Source organism: Ambystoma mexicanum, chromosome 3q (assembly GCF_040938575.1).
Source record: "Ambystoma mexicanum isolate Mex_15411 chromosome 3q, UKY_AmexF1_1, whole genome shotgun sequence".
Taxonomy (NCBI): Eukaryota; Metazoa; Chordata; class Amphibia; order Caudata; family Ambystomatidae; genus Ambystoma; species Ambystoma mexicanum.
In genome coordinates, this window is record NC_090926.1 from 845245479 (window position 1) to 845267311 (window position 21833).

The 21833-nt window shown below is 43.5% G+C and overlaps 1 protein-coding gene across 1 annotated transcript in view; it reads left to right on the forward strand.

The window, feature by feature from the left end:
* The window catches only part of ANKFN1 (ankyrin repeat and fibronectin type III domain containing 1), a 1946563-nt gene that overhangs the window by 784356 nt on the left and 1140374 nt on the right, over positions 1 to 21833 (forward strand). The window contains exon 7 of the mRNA XM_069654938.1: positions 21738 to 21828. Coding sequence (XP_069511039.1) covers positions 21738 to 21828 — 91 coding nt within the window. The remainder of the gene's footprint in view (positions 1 to 21737; positions 21829 to 21833) is intronic.

Sequence of the window (21833 nt, forward strand, 5' to 3'; positions counted from 1 at the left end):
CAAACAGCTTGATCTGGATGTACCCGGTATCACCTAGACTTGGTTCATGGCCAGCTCTTTCATAAGTTTTGACTCTCTCCTCCCTGATGGCTACAAGATCCTCTCCAAACCCCCAACCAACCGTCCTGGATGTAGAGTAGCCCTGATCTTCCCTGAGTGGATCACTGCTTCTGTCATTCATATACAGGCCTACTCCTCCTTTGAATGCCTGGCCTGCAGGCTCTCTATCTCTCATGGCCTCTCTCTCACTGTGGCCACCATCTACAGGCCACCTGGCCAGTCACACTCTTCCTCTCAGAGAGGGTCGACTTCTCCTCCTCCTCCCTCCTTGCCTCTACCTCTCAACTTCTCCACCTCAGAGACCTCAACATCCACTCGGATGCTTCTAGCCCCTCCTCTTGGCTCTTTTGCAACCTCTGCCACTCTCTTTCTCTCTCTATTCTTCCCTCTGGCCTGGCTCACTCTGCAGGGCACACCCTGGATGTTCTGATCTCCTCAGACCTCCCCTTCTCCAACCCCCTCACCACAACTCTCTCTTTCACTGACCACCTTTTTCTGTCCTCTCACCTCTCGCTCTCTGCCCCTCAGGAAAGCCAACCCCACCCCTGCCACCCACCATATTTCTCTCCTCCTCCTGCACCTGTGGCTGACTTACACTCTGACACAGCCATTTCCAACCTGCATCTCTCAATTCTCTAATACTCTAGATGTCCATGCCCCTCTCATGAGGATCCAAGTGCAACTCTTGGTAAGATTGCGAACTCAACACCCTTTAGCACAAGTGTAGGGTGGCTAAGGAGAAATGGCGTGCATCAGGCTCATCCACTGATAACCTGGCCTGTGGCCTGCTCCAAAGGCAATACAGACACTCTAAGACTAGAGCTTACATCCAAGCTCACTTCTCTGCGGCCTCAAACTACTCGGCAGAATTTTTCAAAATCTGCAAGGAGCTGGCTTATCCTATTGCAGTCTTCACCTCTCCTCTTCCCACCCAGGGGTCTCTCATTTCACCACTAAAACTCTGGACACCTTGTCCACGCTCTGCTCTTCCTCTACATCCTCTTCCTCTCCCTCTACCACTTCAGGCCCCTCTCTGGCTGTATCTCCTCTTCTTTTCTCTTCCTTCTCCCTGTTCACTCCCAATGATGCTTCTAGACAAGTTTGATCTTTGAAAGTCTCATTAAAGCAGGTGCTCCCCTTCTCCTCCAGAACCATTAAGGACCACAACAACCCCTTTTATCCAGTCTTGGGCGATTTCTACAATCAATTTTTTGTCACTGGAACCTTCCCTTCCGCCCTTAAGCACTGCCTTGTGCAACCCCTCCTTAAGAAGCTCTCTGGGAAACTACCGTCCTATCTCCATCACTCCTTTCCTGGGCAAACTCCTGTAAAAGCTGGCCATATCCCAGCTTAATCTACATACTAAATCTGTTGGTTGTCTCCATGACCACCTGTTTGGCTTCAAAGCAGCCAGAAGCACGTAAACTGTTATCCTGAACACCCGTGAAGACAGCTATCCAACCTAGACTCTAACCTTCCTTCTCTCCTCATTCTCCTTGATCTATCCTCCACTTATGAAACAGTCAACCACGCCAACCTGCTCAATCGTCTGTGTTACAACCTGGGTATCACTGGTCAAGCCCTAGCCTGGTTGACCATTCCCTCTACATGTGGTGTTCCCCAGGGGTCTAACCTCTCTCCCTGGCTCTTTAACCAGTACCTGGCATCTCTGGGCCACTACGCACCTTCTGTTCTAATTTGCAGTGTTATGCGGATGACACCCAGCACTCCTTCAGGCTCCCCTCAGCCTCTTCTGTTCCTTCTCTCATACCTGAATTCAGGAATAGTGTGCCTCTAATGATCTCTGCCTTAATGCCAGTAAGACTGAGATCCTCCACTTTGGGACACCTGCTCCTGCCTTCCCTCTCTCACTCTGGCCACAGACCGTGGGCCCTATACCTGCACCTTCCTATGAGGCTAAGAACATTGGTGTCATATTCAACTCCACCCTCTCCTTCTCTCCTCACATCTCTAACGTCTCTAAGAATTCACACTGTCAGCTGCACCTCCTCAGAGGTATTCTTTCTTTTATCCCAGAAGCTCACTGTATCCAGATCCCTGGTTCTCTCTAGGCTGGACTATTGCAACAGCCTCTTTCTAAATCTGCTTGCCTCTACTCTTCGCCCTTTACAACTAATCCAGAACAGGACTGCAACACTTGTTCTTGGCCTCAAGCCCAGGGATCGTATCTCTCCAGCCCTGAATTCTCTTCACTGGCTCCCTGTGGCTGCAAGGATCAAGTTCAAGACCCTCTGCATTGACCACAAGGCTTTCTGGGGCTGTGGGACCACACTGCATCCAACTTCATCTTCCTAAGCGTCTTCCTTCTCGAGCCCTCCGCTCATCCACCTCCAATTCTCTCAGGGTCAGACGCTTATCCAGGCAGAGAGTGGGGGGGTAGATCTCTGTCCTTGGCTGGTGGCTTACTCTGCAACAGCCTCCCTGACTCTCTCATACTTGAGCAGGACCAGCTAAGGCTCTAGATCAACTCAAGACCATCCTTTTCACTTCTGATTTAGATCGCCCTCTCCCTTTCTGATGCTCCTGTCAGATGCGCAATCTGGCTACCTGGCCACCCACTGAACTTACGGGACCAGGCTCCTGCACAGCACATTGCCCTTGCACTGCCTCCGGGCCTCCCAACCACTCTCGGACTGTATCTGCAACCCTACAGTGCCCTGACTCCCTGCACTTATGAACCACCTCCCTGGAAGCACTTACGCGTTCCATAGCACCCCCCGGCACTTCTCCCCCCCTATCGCCTTGCACTTGCACGATCTGAATGGCACAAGGCCTAGTAAGATCGTTGTTTTGTCCTCCTTCTATCTTCCCTTCCTTGTCTTGTCGTGCCTAGAAACATTTGAATTCTGCCTATGCTGCTGTATCTCTCACTGAGATTTGGGAATACACATTCAGCATATGCCTTTCAGGGAGGACATTTAAGATACCAAGAGGGTATTTACTGTCAGGAAATGCACCCACCTTTGTTGTGACTCCAATGCCACACTCAAGGAATGGCATGCTCCCTTCCTCATTGGGATAGAGCGGTAGGTGAAGGTGGGACTTTTTGATGGTGTGGATATCATTACACAGAAAGGCTGCAAGCACTGCACAGCAAAACAAAGCTCTGATGTGAAATGTGCACAAAAGGAGCAAAGTTATTTTCATAGTAGACAACCGTTTTGAGATAATATATAAAATCACCAAATACTGTTATACATCACATCGAAAAAAAAAGTTGTACCGTAAGGTGGTGAGTTGCAACACTTCCAAAATAAAAGTATCATCATCTATGCCGCTAGTGATATTTATTTTACATCTCAATTCAGGTGATTTTTCAGGTAAAAACCAGTGCACGATGGTGCACTTGGATGGATAATGTAAGCTGTTAAGCTTGGTGATCAACCTTTCTAGCTCTTTACCGGAAAACCTAGGCCACAGTAACTTTGTACAACAGATATTGTGAATGCACAGCATGATAGACCACAGAAACATGAAAACAATCAAGTTAAAGAGAAGAATCTAAGGCACTGCAGCCCACATAAACTGCAATGTTCAAAAAATTCTGCTGATTGGAGTGAGCAAGAAAGGAAGAAATAACTCATAATATGAACCTTCTCAAACTTTCTTTGTCCGGCATGTGACTAGTGCTAGGGTTCTTGCTGCTCACTGTGGCAACGTAAGGGGAGAAAGGAGGAGGTCAGAGTGGTGTCAGGTAGGGGGAGTCCTCTACTTAGAGACCCCAATAGTGCCCACCACTGTCCGATCCTAACGCTGCCGGGGGCTGGAGCCTACTACTTTACCTGCATGTTACACACATATCTCTTCAGAAGGTGCTATTCCCATTGAGCCATCTTGTTTTGTCATAGATCACTGTGGGTTTAATTTATCATCGACACCATACAGACAGGTGTATCCTCTCCTGACAATCACTGGACAGCCAGCTAGGACCTTGCCATTCAGAAGGATTAACCTGAATCCTATTCAAATCACAGCCCAGACGAACAGCCACATCAGCGAATAGCTCAGCTCTGAAGATGGAATCTAATTCTGAAATGCATTGACGTATGATCTAGCACTGCTGAGAATGATTATTCCTTCTAATAACAATTAAAAACAAATGTGGGCACTTTACCAGAAGCGCTTATGTACTGTTCTCATACTTCACCATCAATGGAAAGCAAATCCAATGAATATTGAAGCTTTACTACAAGAGCACGTTGTGAGCGCTTCCTTAGTGAGTGGATTCACCCAGTTTTTTGTTTATGACCATGAAAAACATTCAACTGAAAATCCCCTACATTAAACACTTAATTACCTTCCTTTGCCCTGCCTCTTCACCTACCTTTCCACTTTCCTTAAAATATCATGTCCCCCTAAATACTCCTCTGCTCCCACGTGATCCACTAAAGAACGACTGCTTATCCTGGTCATTCTGCTAGTGCCTTTCCTGCTCAGATGTTCTTCATCTGCAAAGTTCTTTGGAGGAGTACCTGAGATGTTGAAAACCTCATGGAAGACCCCTACCTATATCAAGACCCCAACTGGGAAAAACTGCCACATTGTCCATTAGCTGCATATAAGCATACACCTAAGCCTCATGTTGTCCTTTTAAAACCATTTCAGTGAAGGGATTTGTAAAGGTGGTATAGGGTGACTGAACACACCAAATTAAATGTGTTTTATTTGTATTATTTTAGATTGCTCTGATATTGTTGACATATAGTACATAGTTCCCCTTTATCAGGCTACCACCCACAGTCTTAGTTTATTTCTGGTTCATGTATGCATAGCGCAGCACCGCTGATGAAGTTAATCCTTGAGTTAAGCAAAGGTAAACTCTTCTCAATCTCAATGTATTCTTTTCCTTTTCCTATTTTGCTGTGCCCCCTGCTATCTGATGCGTCGAATGAAACTCATATAACACAAAGGTCAAAGAAAAAATAAAACTAGCTTGTGCCATTTGATCAGCAAAATAAAGCAAGGCAAGATTATAAATGCACCATCTATTTGTATTCGTAGTGTAGGGTCAAGTCAAGATTCAAAGAGCTGAAAGAAATGCACATCCTTATTTGACAAGGTATGGCTAAAAACTACAATGACAAACAAATGTAATCAAATGTTGAATACAACCAATAACATCGACCACTCCTCCATCAGTCTTCACATCCTGGTATCCTCTCTTGAAGAAATGCTTCTTTGGAGTCAAAATCTTTACTACTCCTCATGTAACCTGGTCACATGCACTTACTGTCATTATATTGTATGTACATTTGTAACTTGTTGTAAACTGCTCTAAGTCTATGGTGCCCAGTTACCTCAGGGTTCGGCGCGAGGTACCAATAAAGAAGCTAAAGTAAACTAAACTACTCCCTTCAGATCTCCTGCTGATTTTACATGTTTATCAACGCTCCAGCTCAAGTGGCTGCACTGTCCATTAAGGCTACAGTAGATCTATAGCCCAAGATACTTCCTGTGACTTCTTGGATGCAGGAACATTGTTCCCTTAGGTGCAAAGATGCTGGCCTCTATATATTTTCTGATCTCTTCATCTCTCAACTCCTTGGGTCCAAACCCTGATTCAACATCGATCATGATCTTCATTCCTACTGCTTTCTTTGCTGTCCTCTTGCACTGTGTGATAATAATCCCGATCACAGAAAATCCAAATATTATCATCACCAATATTGCTCCCAGGAGTTTGAAGATATACGCCATCCATTGTGGAACCCACGAGAAGATAGACGTGAACCAGATGTCATCTGCAATATCTTCGGTCTCATCTTCCATCTTGTCGTGCAGCTTCATCTGCAACGTTATGCCCTCTGTCAAGGTCCCATTCTTGTCATCATGAGAACGTATGAACGTGTAACATGATTCTCCGATTTTGCCACAAACCCCTCCATCCATTGCTGTGATCATATCAAGGACATATCTGTTTTGGGTGGCCATCAATCTTATTGCCCTCAGTTCTTCCCTGATAGCATTGAATCCCTTTATGTTGGTGTTGATGGTCTGCAGGAGCTTCCAGCGAGTGATCTGTAACCACTTCGCATTTGCAATTGTCTGGATTCCTGGCATAAAGATAGTTGTGAAGATCGAAGCAGTGTTGCTGAACAGTCTGTGCTCATATGGAATTGCATCGAAGGTTTGTATCGATTTAGCAGAGAAATAATTCTCCCTCCTTGTTTGATTGAGGAATTCAAGTGATCTTCTACTCTTCAAATGGGCATGTGCGTTTGGAAACTCTGCAATGTTCAGGTCGCTTTGAGGAATCACTAACTCTGGAACATGAATAAGCACTACAGAACACATCCCTCCGCAGTCTTTGGGCAGCTTCATTTAGGTTCTGGACCCACAAGCCCAACAGTGGTCCATTAGAACTACTGTCCCATCCTTCATGCCTAGTACATAAAAAATTCGGCTACACTGATGATTTACTCCAAATTTCCTTGTACCATTATTTCTGAAACACAAGGATGCACTAGCTAGAGGTATTATCTGCAACAGTCCTCTTTTATCGTTGACCGATGTCAACAACTTCACAATTTCCGGCCAATGATGTTTGCATTCGTTCTCTGCAGTATCTATAACCGGTACATAATAGCCGGTCAATGCTGTTGCTTTACACACAATCAGGCCTTCAGCCCCTCCTTCCAAAGTCAGTACTGTTCCTTTGATTTGCAATTGGCTTCTTTCCTTCCATCTCTGTATCTGTTCAGTATGCTTGACTGACAATCTGGCATTTTGTTTTCTTCCCTTCTGATTCCTGCTTTGTCCCTACCAGGCTGTTCATATTGTATTACTAGATTCTGTGTTTATGGCTTCTCCTATGTCTTTAGATCTTGCACATAGTTATATTCTCTTTGAGATGTCTTTTCAGTTACCCATATCAAGGATGCTGTCCTGCCTTGGAACTGTCCTCTTCTCTGGCAGAGTCCGAGATGCGTCAGGCAATGAGCTTTTTGCATTGGTACTTCTGTAGCTATGAACATCTGAAAAGTTCCCATAGCATACGTTATGAAACTGCAAACATAGCAACTCTCTTTGGAGGTTCTCTCTCCCAACATTTTCATGTGTTGATTGATTGATTGATTGATTGATATTTTATTTCTATCGCGCTCATACACAAGTGTTTCAGAGCGTGACCAGGCAGGGAAAGGGAACGGGGAGTGCAGCCAGCAAGTGGCAAGTGCTGGGTTTATGGCCGCAGGCCGTGTAGGTCTGAAAGTGAAGGAAGAAAAGGGGAGGGCTGTATGGGTACAGATACAGACCCCAGTGCAGGGGGTGGCCCAGAGGCAGTGCGTGAGGGAGGCAAGATGAGCAGGTACCTGGGCCCAGAGGACAGACAGTGGCCAGGTGCATGGTGCCGAGGGAGAGTAGAATCAACAGGGGAGAGGGGAGGAGAAGGCAGAAGCAAAGAGGAAGGTTTTGAGGTGCTTCTGGAACTGGAGATGGTTCTCCTCAAGTTTTAGAGTGGCATGGAGGCTGTTCCAGAGGGAGGCCCCAGCCAAAGACACAGATCTACCCCCCGCTCGTTTCTTTGAGAAACGACTGACCCTGAGGGAGTTAGAGGTAGAGGAGCGGAGTGCTCGAGATGGGAGGTATTTGCTGAGGGATAGCTGAAGGTATGTTGGATCCAGGCCCCAGAAAGCCTTGTGGACAATGCAGAGGGAGCCAATGGCGAGATTTCAGAGCTGGAGAGATACCATCCCAGGGCTTGAGGCCAAGGACAAGTCTTGCAGTCCTGTTCTGGATAAGTTGTAAAGGGCGGAGAGTAGAGGCAGGTAGATTAAGAAAGAGGCTGTTGCAATAGTCCAGCTTAGAGAGAACCAGAGCTTGGGAGACAGTGAGCTTCTGGGGGAATGAGAGGAAAGGAAGAATACCTCTGAGGAGGTGCAGTAGGAGGTTTGACTTTTTTGATACATCAGCGATGTGGGCAGAGAAGGAGAGTGTTGCATCAAAGGTGACACCAAGGTTCTTGGCCTTGCAGGTGGGGATAGGAGGAGGGCCAAGGGAGGCCGGCCAGAGAGTGAGGGTAAAGGAAGGTGATGGTGTGCCAATGAGAAGGATCTCTGTCTTGCTGGCATTAAGATAAAGATTGTTGGTGGCACATCAATCTTGGATGGCAGTTAGGCAATCAGTGATGAGAGAGGTAGGGGAGGTGGCCAAGGGCAGCCTGAAAATGAGTTGAGTGTCGTCTGCGTAGCACTGGAAGTTTGAGCAAAAAATGGCAACACCACCTGTTATTACCCAAGTGTGCTGTACTGTCTAGATATGTGCTGATCCCATTATCATCTTCCTCTACACTTCTCTTGTGTCTTCCCCTTCAAATGTGAGCAGCCCATGGAAACAGCTCTAAAGCAGCTCTGCTCTAGAAAGAAATCACTTGAGACCCAGGCTCATTGGTAATGATATGATATGATAGTTTATTTATATAGCACCTATACATAATGTGTTTCAAACCGACAAGAGTTCCTGGAGTGGGAAGAATCTCAGGGACTTCTGCTTTATTTGGACCAATATAATAAAGAGTGTGAACCTGGAGAAACAGGAAGACAAAGATAGACACTGAGCCTGCATATATTACAAACCAGAATATCAACCCATACCATTTATGACATTCTGGAATTTGTTGGGCTCGCTCATTCTCTAAAGCCGTATCTTTTTCAGCATTACTCATGTTTGCTGTACCTAATTAATGCAGGAAGAACACTTTACTCAAGTATTTGTAATAGGTTTGGCAGCTGCAGTAGTTCCTCTATTATTGTCACAAGCAGCCTTCTAATCACGGTGCCATTTTTAGGATCCTATAAAACGGTGTGGATGTCCACATCTAGTCTAACAAGGGCTGGATAAGCTCGGAGAATAAAAATTAAAATAGCAAGCATTATATAATGCATATTACTTTTAGGGAGATCCATAAACTCAGTCGAACAAGTATTCAGTAAGAAACGAATCGGGATACTGCTGACATTTCCAATTATCAAATTCAAAATCCAGATTAGGCATATTCGTGATTCATCAACATTTCTCTAAAGTTCATTTTCAAAGATTTCTGTGTCTCAAGCAAAAGGTTTGCACGCCTGCTATAATATCTATAAGGAGTGTGCAGGGGGAACCACAGTCCAAATGCAAATCTACATTTATAAGCCACTGGTTTCTCATCCTTTTTCTTTGTCTTCTATCAAATCTGCACACGCTGAAATTCTTCTTCTTGTCTTGCTTCTGGATTGATCATTGGGGGTGCTCCAGTCTCACCAGCATATAGCTTGATTTCTTTTAGATATAGCCAAGCTTGTCTGCCTTGGACCTTTACTGCTGAGGCAGTGATAGTCTCAACTATGTAAGGGTCATCAAACCTTGGCTCATGCCACTTCCTAGTCAAGTTTCTGATCAGCACGGCGTTGCCAGCAAACAGTCTCAGTGCTGATAATAATTTTGATGATCTGGTTTCTGAATAGTTTTCATCTGTGTTCTGAGACCGACCCCCTGGCGCTTGAGTTGATCTGAAATGACAGAGATAGTAGCGGTCATACATATCAAATATTCATTCAATTCATATCCATTTTTGCTGCACTCTGGACATCACTTCTACTCCTCGATGGAGGAGTTTAAGGCATTCTCATTCGACTTCCTGTCACTAGCTCGTGTGGTGTGGACGGAACCAGGCTGATTCCTTAGGGCATATAGAGCTAGGCAATATAGCCAACCCTTTTTCAGTGTCAACTTAAGCTTGGCAATCCGTTCTTTAAGGATGCTGTTGAGTCTCTCACATATCCCAGAGACTTGTGGCTGATAAGCAGAAGAAAATGTATGCTTAATGCTCAACAATATAACTATCTGTTCAAATACTTCATTGACAAAATGTGGCCCATTATTGGATTTGAGCACCTCACAGACAGCCCATCTTGGGAAGACTTCACATATTAAAACCATTGCTGTGCAAGTGGTATCAGGGTGTGTACACTGACCTGCTTCTATCTAACAAAAGAAGGGACACACTACCACTATCAAATACCTGTATCCATTACACATTTGCAGCATATCAACATAATCAATATGTAAATGCTGAAAAGGACCAATCGGTCGAGGAATTACTCCTCCAATCAATTGCAGTGTACGTCCAGCTTTAAACTTCTGAAATACGATGCAATTTACTAATTAAAATGCCACGTGTTCTAACAAATTTGGCACAAACCAGTCTTCTGCATGTTGCAGCAAGACTTTCCCTAGTTACATGTGCAGGGTAGTGCAGCTGTTCAATCACTACCTTTCACAGTGCTACTGGCATAACTTGTTTTCCAGTGCTATCCTGTCACCATAATGTTTCTCTGAGGGACACAAAACACCCCCTTCGCTTCCATAATTCCTGCTCTTCCTGGGGTGCACTGCCTTGAATCTCCATTAATTGTATTTTCGTTAAATTATTAAATCCCTCTTTACTATCATTGCAGAAACTTTCTCCTTGAAATCTGGAGTATCAACACTTAAAATATATGGGGCCTAAGCAACCCTTTTGGCTTCTGCGTCTACAGCTTTGTTCCCATAAGAGTTAAAGTCTGTTCGCTTAGTATGCCCTGAGAATTTAACTATTGCTATTGCTACTAGGACTTGTAGTGCCTTAATAAGCCTGTCCATTAAGGATGCGTGCTGCACTGGAGTGCCGTCCACTCAGAGGTACGCCTCCTTTTTATATGTGGTAGTCCTGCATGTACGGTCGATGTCACATAGGCGGAGTCACTGTACACCATCACTTCCTGCCCTGCATGATTTTCAAGCGCGACAATAAGAGCTACCAATTCTGACACTTGCACCGAAAAGTGAGACGGTAGTCTTGCACTTCTTACAACTTCAAACTCGCCATTTGCTCTGTGTCTCACTACAGCTGTGCCAGAATGCCTTTCTCCACTTGCTTGATCTATTTTTGAAGAAGCATCAATAAAGAGAATCTCCCTTCCTGACAATGCATTCTCTTTTACGCGTATTATATCATCATAAAACTCTTTATAATTTGTGCAGTCATGCACATGCTCGCCCTCTGTCACTGGTTCAGCTACAAATGTGGCAGGGTTCCCTATCTTACATCTGACAATTTTAAGCGCTGGGTTTGAGATGAATACTGTGTATGTCAAAGCTCTCTGGGATGTTAATATACCCTTAGGTTTCTCTAATAAATAAACACATCATGGTCTACAAAGAGTGTCAGAGAATCCCATTACAATACTTGTGGATTTCTCAATAGCAAATGTGGCGGCTGCCAATGACTGTTCACAAGGAAAGTGCCATTTCATAACTGGATTTAAAATCCCACTGTAATATGCCAGAGGTGTATGCCCTAATGTAGTCATCTGCGTAAGCACTGCTGGCATGACTGTTCCATTTGTGTGTGAAAACAAGAAAAAACTCCTCACATAATTGGGAATTCCTAAAACAGGAGCTGTAAAAATTGCTTTTTTCAACTCTTCAAATCTTCCCTCCATTTCCTCAGTCCATTCTATGTTCACCTTGTTCACCTATGCTTTCTTTAGAGCCTGCAAAAGAGGTCTTGTGTATGAACTATTGTCAAACACCCATGCTCTAACCCAAGAACTGTTGCATCTACTTCACTGTGTGCTGTTTTGCAGTTTTCATGATTGTCTCAGCTCTTTCAGGTGTTTTCCTCTTTCCCTCATGTGAGGTCAACTGGCCTATGTACAACACCTCTTCTTGACAACACTGTAACTTAGCTTTGTCTACTTTGTATCCCTTGTCTGCTAGGATAGTCATTAACTGAATCAGGCCTTGCCTGCACTCATATTTTGTGTCGCTATGAATTAAAATGTGAACTATATACTGTATCAGAGGACTCTTCAAATCATATTGCCTAGGTCCATCTGTAGGACTCTGTTAAAGATCGATGGGGACTCACAGTACCCTTGAGGCAAACAAGTGTGTTTCAGACAATTTTAGTGGAATGTAAATGAAGACAAGTCTTGTGAGTCCTTGTCCAACAGGATTGAGAAAAACACATTTTTCAAATCGATCACTGTGAAGTATTGAGCTTCTACTGGGGTATTGCATAGTATCATAGCTGGGTTAGGAGCTAATAGAAACTCTGCCTCTACAATCTGGTTAGTCGGTATCATGTCTTGTATAAATCTCCATGCCATCCCTTTTATTTCCTCATAGGGCACACAGCGGTGTTGCATGAGGACTCTGACGGTACCAGAATACCTTGTTCCATCAGTGCTGAGATAGTCTTAAAAATACCTTCATCAGGCTCTGAAGACGTTGGTTAGTGTCTTGCTCGATGTCATATTGCTCCTGGTTTCAAATTTATTTCTTCCTCTCCTACTCTTTTCAATAGGCCTACGTCATAACGTCCTATAGTCCATAAGGTTGATGGCAACTTCTCCAAGTCTTCATCAAAAGATGGTGGGCACTGCTGCATTATCACCATGCGCTGTGGGATCTCACCTTTCTCTATTCTAATACAATATGTAATGCTCAGAAAGTACACCACTTCATCATCTGTTGGGTCATCTCTAAGCATGTCATCATCAGTGACATCAGTCAACCTACACCCTTCCTCAATAGCAATCACTGTTCTCCACAGTCTACCCTCGTCATCCGTTCCTTCGAACATTGCCATTTCCCCTTTTACTATGGTTGCATCTAATTCTTTAGGGGTGGTCTGTCCCCCTTCTTCGTCGATGAGTATCTGTGGTCTAAACAATAATTTGTCATGTATCCTCATAATTCTTCCCACTAAGCCAGGTACTCATGTTAACAGAATGCTCACACCATGAAGGAAAACTTCTGGCTCCATAGGTACACATCGCAGAGCCATTTGCCCTGTAAATGCCAGTATAAATTCACCCACATTTATGTAATGTATCCCTGGAGTGAAACACACTATCCCTTTGTCAGTAAAAGAAATCTTCATTAAGTCGCTTCCCAAAATGTTAACTGGCATCTGCCATGAATACAATAATGGAACAGACATGTCACATTCTCCTATTGAGACTGGTAATTCATCAGTAAAAGGAACTCAACTTGTACCTTCAGAGAACCCTTGAACATTCATGGCAATTCCTGACATTGGATATTTTCCCTCTCATAAACATGAACGAGAATCTAGTGTCTACTAAAAATGCAAAAGATTTGCCTCCTATCATCACATCAACCCTTGGTTCCTCTTGGGGGTCTGATGTCACTTATAGTACTGGACGCATCAAGTCACCCTGTGAGCTGTAAAATTTTGGATACATACACTCCCCTGTACCTGTGAAAGGGTTTCCTCCCACCACAGTGGTGCCCCCTATTCTAGGTGTCCTGTGTTTGCATTCTGCTGTATCTGCATGGGGGTGTGCTGTGACTGTCCTTGCAGTGGATTCAATGGTGCTTGCTGTGGTTTCTCTGCCTGTTGCATTTGCGGTGTTTGTGCCTGATACACTGTCTAATCTTGGGAGAACCCTTCCCTAGCTTGTGAGCTATATATTGGAAGATAAGCAGTCCCCCCTCTTGAAAATGGGCCATTCTGTACATACCCTTGGCTCCTGCATACACACGCAATGTGCCCTGTCATCTCACATGTCCAACATATAGGAGGAGCCGTCTAACTAGTCCCCCTTGGTTGAACCCTCCTTGCGCATTCTGATTCTCATTCTATACATTCTGAAACCACCTTGATTATTTTGGAATCCACCTCTACCTATGTAGCCCATTCCTCTACCTGGTGGTACAAACCCGTTCCCTCCTTGCTCCATCGGGAGGTGATTATTCGCCTGCAATGTACTTGTTGATGCTGTACTACCAGCTCTTCTCTGATTGTCAATACTGCTCCTTCCATGGCATATTTTGATATTTTTCTCTGAACTAGTTTAGCTTCCTCAAGTTTCGTAAGCTCTTCTTTCTTCTTATTTTTCTCCTGCATCTGCGACAGTGATGCACTATCATCAACTGTATTTATGCCCAGGGCTTTTCTTCCATTCCCACTTATTTCTTGAGTTGTCTCTGTACCTCCTCGGGCAACCGTTGACTTAAAAGGTGGTAAAATAATGCCACTGTTTTTTCCCATGGCTCGCATGTTTCAAGAGTCCAGCGCTCTTGAATGTCCAGAATGTAAGCAAGAGGATCCTCGTCTTCTTTAATCTTACGTGTCATAATTTCACACATGTCTGATGTGTCACGGTACTGTACTCTGAGAGCCCGCCAGTCTTCTTCCCTATAATTATTAAACAGCCCTCCATTGTGCGCTGTATTCTGTGCTGTCATACTTGAGTAGCCTGCTCTCTTCTAAATGTCATCAGCTCATTCCTCAAGAATGGCACCTAGGAGACCCTTAATGTGCCTTATTGCCAAAGTATTTCCTTCTGTCATTTTTTCTAATTCATTAATCCATTTTCCTGCACCCACTGTTATACTGGAGAGTTTGCACCTTAAATTATCCTTATCATCTGCGGCCATGGAATATACTGTGGTCTTGCTCCTCCTTTTTCCAATAAGGGAAACTCCATAAATCCTGACCCGCAATCAGCTCCCATCGTCAGCCTATCCATAGTAGGGTCAATGGTACCTGATCGCCTCCTCCTGGCAATGATCTTAACCTGCTCACATATGGCAGTGTTTTTCCCTTCTCGATATACAATTGTCCATTGGGACACTCTGGATATGCTATAGGATCTGGCATCCTATCCTTGGGTTGCTCTAGATCAGACCATTTTACTTCCTTGTCCGCTTGCAGGATTCCCTCGGGGGCACATGCACCTCCTCCCTCTTCCCCATGGAAGGATTCTCTCTCCTCGTCTGACATGTCTAGTCCCCAACTAGTGTGACTTTCATCCCCTTCACCCTTGTCTAAGATCAGTCTGCTTAAAGACAAGGTTCTATGCTCAAGGCTGAATGGATTATTCTCTTTATTTCATGATTTAAAGACTAGGGTTTGATCTCCCTTCCCTTCGCCTCCATATTTGCTACATTTACTTTAATTCTTGATAGGCTTTATCAATCGTATCTCCCATTGTATTGTTGTATTGTTTATTCATTTATAAAGTGCACCAGGCCCTTAGGCATCTGGCCGCATACAAGTTTTCAAGCAGTACATATTTTGCATGTCACAAAGTAAATAGGTAAGATACATTAGCATACATATATGTATATATATATATACATTAAATACATTAGTTACAGTGGACTAGTGGATATATTCTAGTCAGGATTTGTTCATTAGGCAAATGTGGAGGCGAAGGGAAGGGAGATCAAACCCTAGTCTTTAAATCATGAAATAAAGAGAAGAGTGAAGTCGGGGCCTTAGGCATCAAGGCGCATTACCTATTTCCAACATTACAGGTGGCCATAGTTACTGATGAAATGGACCTAGGATACATTTATATCCTATGTCCATATCCCATGCTTCCTATATTAAAGTTCTCTTCTAAGGTTAATCTAGATGGCCCTGACGTTGCTCCCTGTGACGAGAGGAACTCTTCTATGCTGCCCCATTGTATTACTGAGCTTGGCTCCATTAATTCCTTTTGATTGCAGTCAATATCGCGTTCCCGCTGTCTTCCCCTTTGTTCCAATTCTTCATCTAATTCGCTTTGCTTTTTCACTTCCCATTTAACTCTTTCTTCTTCCTGTCTTATTTCTTCTCTCCTTGCCCCTGCTCTACTTCCTTCCTCTTCTTTTGTCTCTGTATTCTTTTGTCCATTAATTTCTGTGGTTCCTCCTCTTTGCTTTTCTTTTCTATTCTATCCTGTTCTTCCATTGCTCTCTGCCTGTTGTCATACTTTCTTTGCTCCTCTGCCCTTTCTTCTTTCTTTTGTTGCTCCTCCTAACACATCTGTTCTCGCCACTGTCTGCCCTTTCTTTTATGCTCATCTTTGTACAATGTTTATTCTCGTTCCCTGTGTTTTCTATCTTGTTCATCTTGATCTTCCCTTTGCCTAACTTCCTCAATGGTTTTCCCATCTAGCTTGAGTAATATCTGTCCTTCGATCCATTTGTTCTGTATGAGCGTTACCTTGTCTGCTTTATTTTTCTCCCACTTCCATCTCTTCATTTCTCTTTCTATGTATGTCGATGCATTCTATCGCTCACTTTTCTCTTCCTTGTTTTGCAAGATCTTAGACATCTCCTCTTTTCTCATAGTCTCTTCTAGACTGTCGTCACTGCTATATGCAGGTAGTTTGTATATCGGATTACTATACCTTGTCACCGCTTTCAGTTCCTTCAACGGATACAATCCTACGTCTTCCATACTATTGCCTTTTACCTCAGTGAGGCACAGGGAGCAGAAGGTTCAACACCCTCCTGCCTGCACTGATTAAGCATCCACTCCTCAGTTGGTAGATCTTCTTTCTCTTCTTGGTACATCTTCCAGAGCTCTAGAATAGCTAACATTTTCTCTTATTTCTTTCCCATGTACGCAGTGTACAAACACGTTGTCATGTGTTGCAATACTACTTTCGACATTGATCCCCCTGTGGCCATGGCATGAACATCCTATCTGCTGTGCCTTTCACCCATTCCACATTATACTGTTTGAGCATGTTTTTTTTGTTGCAACATCTTACATAAATGAATCATAGGAGTAATATCACCCAGTGTGACGAGTCTCAATTGACTGTCAATACTTATCAGTGTTTACAAAATACCTTTATGAAAACGACGAATATGAGCGAGCTCCAAAAACGCTGCTCAAAACCTTTATCTATCCAATGTTATACTTTTTAAACCCTATTGTCTCAATATTCATACAATAGTTTATGTTGTTCCTCAACACCTTAATTTTGACACAAAATACATAAACATACAGACAAGTCGACTCTTTACATAAACCTTAGTGTTCAATTTTAATTGCTGCCCCTAATAATACCCTGATTACAGAATTTAGATTGTCTTCCTATGTGGACCTATCCTGCAGATAGCCTGAGTTACTGGAATGTAAGACAATCTCTTCTAAAACCCCTTGGGTTAGGACTCATGGGCTCTCTCTCTCGTTACAAAATGAATCTCCTGTTACTTTCCTGTTACTTTCCCCATTACTTTCTAAATTACCACAATCCCATCCCCTTAGTTTGCCATTCCATTCCCCTTAGTCTACTCACCATTCGATTTAGCTCAAGGCCTTCAGTATCGACTCCCTCCTCCAATCGACCACTTATGCCTGCTGTCCGCAAAGCGCCTGTGAAAATCAAGCAGGAATTTTGTCAAAGAGAGACCCTGCCCACCGTCTCAATTCTACTTGAAAGTTTTCTGTTTGGCCGCTCGCCACAGGAAATGCGGCAATCTTCCAGCGGGATGGCGAAGGATGAATGATCATCCGAAACACTGAAGTCTACAAGTCGATGGGTCTTATTTCCAACCATCCGACATGCTACCGAGGGAATCCTTATGGTCCTTTTAATTGAGGTAATACATTGTACCATGGAGGGGATGCAGAATAACTCTTACACCAAATAACAAGACCGACTCAGGAAGTTGGCAACATGTCTCCTCCGACTATTTTATTTTTAATTGTCTAAAACAGGGAGTTACAACAGACATCATCGGACGTTCAATCGTGCTCTCAATCATTTTGCATAAAAAGCACACTTAAGTACTAGAAATGTGTCATAAGGGACGTCATACTACATGGCAAACTGATAAAACCTACATGGGATTGTGGTTGGCTCAAGGGGAACATGTATACTTTCGATAAGGGATTCGATTGTGATTGGGTCATCCTCATCAGTTACTAGATACACAGTTCACCATTGGCGGTCAAACTATAAGGCCCTTCATTATATGACCTTCTATAAATTGGTTGGCACGTTTGTGCCCTTCTGGAACATCACTGGCAGCACGTAAGCTGGTACCCCAGGTGCTGATGGGTGGACTTGACCATATGTCCCCAACTAATTAGCCCAACATCTCTCATCACTCATGTTGTCTGCCATTCAGATTGTCTTTGAACTTGGCTTCGCAAAGTATCATTGCTCCTGAGAATATAAGGGAGTATGGGCACATCCTTATCGTAGTTCAGGTCTGCACTTCCACTCCTATTTTCCTTCTCAGTTCACGTGACTGGAGAACATATTTGGGCCAGTTTTGCAGCATTCAATTTTTTTTACAAAATTGGCACTCATGGTGTTGTTTCCTTGCACCTTAACAAGTGCTGATTCAGCTTCTCACGTCTACTGTTTTTCAAGGATAGATAACTGGTTCTTGGCTACTTCATCCTTGACACCAGGCTAGACAGATATTTCAGGCCTCTACTCAAGCTTCAGCTGTTTTCTTGCTGCGACGCAGCCCTCTGATTCTTCTTTCTCTGCGGATCTGAGCTTACTAAATATGTGACACCGATGTCCAGAATTCTATATAATGGCTGCAGTCTATTAACTATGTATAGCCAGTCTTATGATTACTTAATCTACGTGCGTTGCTGCGGCTGTACAGTTATAAAACGACTTGCATTTTCTACAGTGCTTCTTCAAAGGTGTAATCTTCTTTCCGCATATGAAATTCTTCTCAATGCTTTACTTTGCCATCAGATCCCATAAAGTCTATACATCCTTTCCTTTAGCCACTCTTCTCAGTGCATCACGCTCATTTCTTGTCACATCACCAGCCTCTCTTTCTCTTATCTTAATATTCCATCAGGGATCTCCTGCAAGAGACTGTCATCTCTACCGGGATACATCATATAGACTCTTCGCAGTGGATACCTTGTCTCAAAGGCTTTCCGTGGAATAGGCATCATCACCGGCAATGCGCATGTCACAATTTCCGGTTTCCAGCGTGTTGGCAAAATGGGGGTGGGACTTCCTGCAGAAGCATTCAGCTGCTCCTCTACACCATCATACACTCTTGTCTGTCACAATGTACTAACCCCGCTGCACTCCAAACTGGACAAATCTACCACCTCCTCAAAACAAATTCTCGACCCCAGACTCTGAAAACTTCTGCTCATTACCCCCATACCATACCTCACAATAATAATGGAATGCTTCATCAGATCCCAAATGCAACAAGACATCTCCACAAACAACCTCCTCAAACCCTTTTTGGCTTTTGCCCTGGACACAGCACTAAGACTGCTGTGCTTCTTATCCTTGAAAACCTCCACAACATCACAGCCAAGGACACACAGTCCCACTCATACACCTGGACCTCTTTATAGTCTTCGATACCATTGACCAAACCATTCGACCCAACATCCTATTGCACAGGAAGAAACTCTCTGGCAACATCCTCAACTGCTTCACCTCCGTCCTCACTGACAGAACACACCTTGTCACCGTGCCCTGTTTTCAGTCAGATCCCACCTAAACCAAGTAGCGGGTGCCACAAGATTATTCCCTGTCTTCACCCCTCTTCAATCTATATGTAGAATTCCTTGAACAGACCTTACCAAATCACCATAGATGATTTCAAATTTCAAATTGGTGTGAGTTTAATAATTGCGTGCTCTTATCTGTCACCATATCATAACCAGGTATGGGTTTGCTTTAGAGATGAACCTGCCACCAGATTGATACCGCATAAATTATGACATGATGAACAGAGGTGCACTCATAAAAATGATACATCTGACTGCAGTGGCTATGGGTCACAGAAGCTGTCAGGATGGAACATGTGATTTTTTAACCTGAGTGTACCACTGAAGAGCAAGTGTTGCAGTTGTCAGGAGGCTGATGCAGCAAATGCACATGTCAGATTTATTTATTTGGCATTGAGCTTTATGAAGGGTGACTGATTAACAGATACCCCTTTAAGGAACAGAATGACCCAAATCATTATATTATTTAATAACAAATAAAAAAATAAAAATGCTTTCACCCCCATCACATTTCATGATGTCACATGCATGCAATTCCGCTATCTCCAGAGCACTCTGTCGCAGCATATGCTGCAAAGATGGCAAAAGACCATTAACAAAATGTCTGTCCGTGACTTTGGCTCAGTTGGGTGCTTCTGACATGTTGTCAAAATGCTTGATTCATACATTGACTTTTTCATAACACGCCTCCCTGAACCTCTGCTGCTTCCCCAAGAAGCTGACTTAAGTGTGACTCATCTATTAACATCTCTATGGAATTGCTGGCTGCCGCTGTTACTCCTACCAGGTATCACTCAATGTCATGTGTCTTGTCCACTCACATGATACAGATACTGACTGGTGTAACACGTACCCGCTGAATCTCTGCATCTTCCTCCCATCAGAATTATGTTAGAAGGATTCTACTGCAAGCTGAACTCAGGGATTCCTGGGTCCCCCTGCTCTTCCTTCCAGGTGTCAACCAATGACACGTGGCTCATCTACTTGCTCAAGAGGTGGATACTGAAAGCTATATACCCACCTCCCTCATTCTGCAGCTTCTTCCCACTAAAATGTCTTGAACATGACTCTCCCTCACAATTAACCCTATTAATACTGCTCCAGCTATTTTGAAGTGCAAAATGTTTGCAGTTGTTCCGTGCAGCCTGCAGTTGCAGTCCTCTTGTTCCGTGCCTCACATGAAGTCATCAATGCATAAACAAAACTTAATAAACACTATTTCTAATTGTATGACACCGCAGTTACTCACTTGCATGTCGTAAACGTGTTCACACTCATTCTAGGCCTCTCTAGTGTATTACCGTTCTCTAAATGCCCTAAGCCTGCCTTCACCAATGGCCACTTGCCTGGCTGAAGGCTACCTAAAGCAGATACAGAAGTCCTTCCACATGTGCCCCTTGTTATACCACCTGATTGAACGTGATCTACATTCTTAAAATGTTTGTCCAAAACGTAGGTTGTTTGAGGTTCTAGCAAATAAGTTCATCCAGGCCTATTTGTAATTGCCAACATGTAATACACATTTCACATTGTAGCATCTGATGACTATGGGTTTGAAAGTATTGATTCTGCTCAGAGATGCTTTTATTTTTTCTGGTTTTGTCCATTATGTTCAGTGTAATTGGGTTTGGAAGTGGTAATACAATTACCACCAGTGTACATTTCTGCCACCAGCATTAAAAGGGGTTAGCCTACTTAATAGTTTGGTTTATTTCTCTCCTGTAACTGACAGTTTCTTATCACCAGGAAATCGTCTGGCTTACCAATTGCAGAATCCATTCCTTCGTGTCTAGTTCCAGTCACTAAGAACTTCAACAACAGGTGTAAATAACCAACTCAAGTGTACTCTACCTATCAACCTTGCAAGGATTAACATTTGAAACAGTACTGCCAGGATTCAACCCAGTTGTACCAAAAAGATTGAGCACATTACTCACTGAGCTATCTTACTTACCATCTATTAAGAACAGGTTTCTTTCGACGTCACAGTTTCTAGGTTTGGTTAAAGAATGTAAATCACTACTGGAAACTCGTGCTTGAGCATGAAGTGGGCTCATTGCTGGCCCACATTTGAATAGAGATGCATCCTCTCTATTTACAAGTGTTCACAGTATGAATAGACGTATGCACTGAAAATACCCACCTATGAATGGAATAATGAAGCTATATCCAAACTATACGATTTTTAGAGTTGTGGTTATGTGTAGCATTCATGGCAAGTTATTGAGAGCTTTTCTTTTTAAACATGCATATATCTTCTGGTTCAAAGTAAGATGTAACGTTATGTGTTAAGCTTTGCTTTATTGTTTACACTAAAACCGTTTTATGAATCTATATTGTTTTTTTTAATGTTTTTTGTTCGCATTCACAGGGCCAGGCATATTTTGTTCAAGTCACTGCACACAATATGAAAGGATGGGGACCTCCTGAGATTTCAACTCCAGCGTGTGCTGTTCCTTCTAGTAGG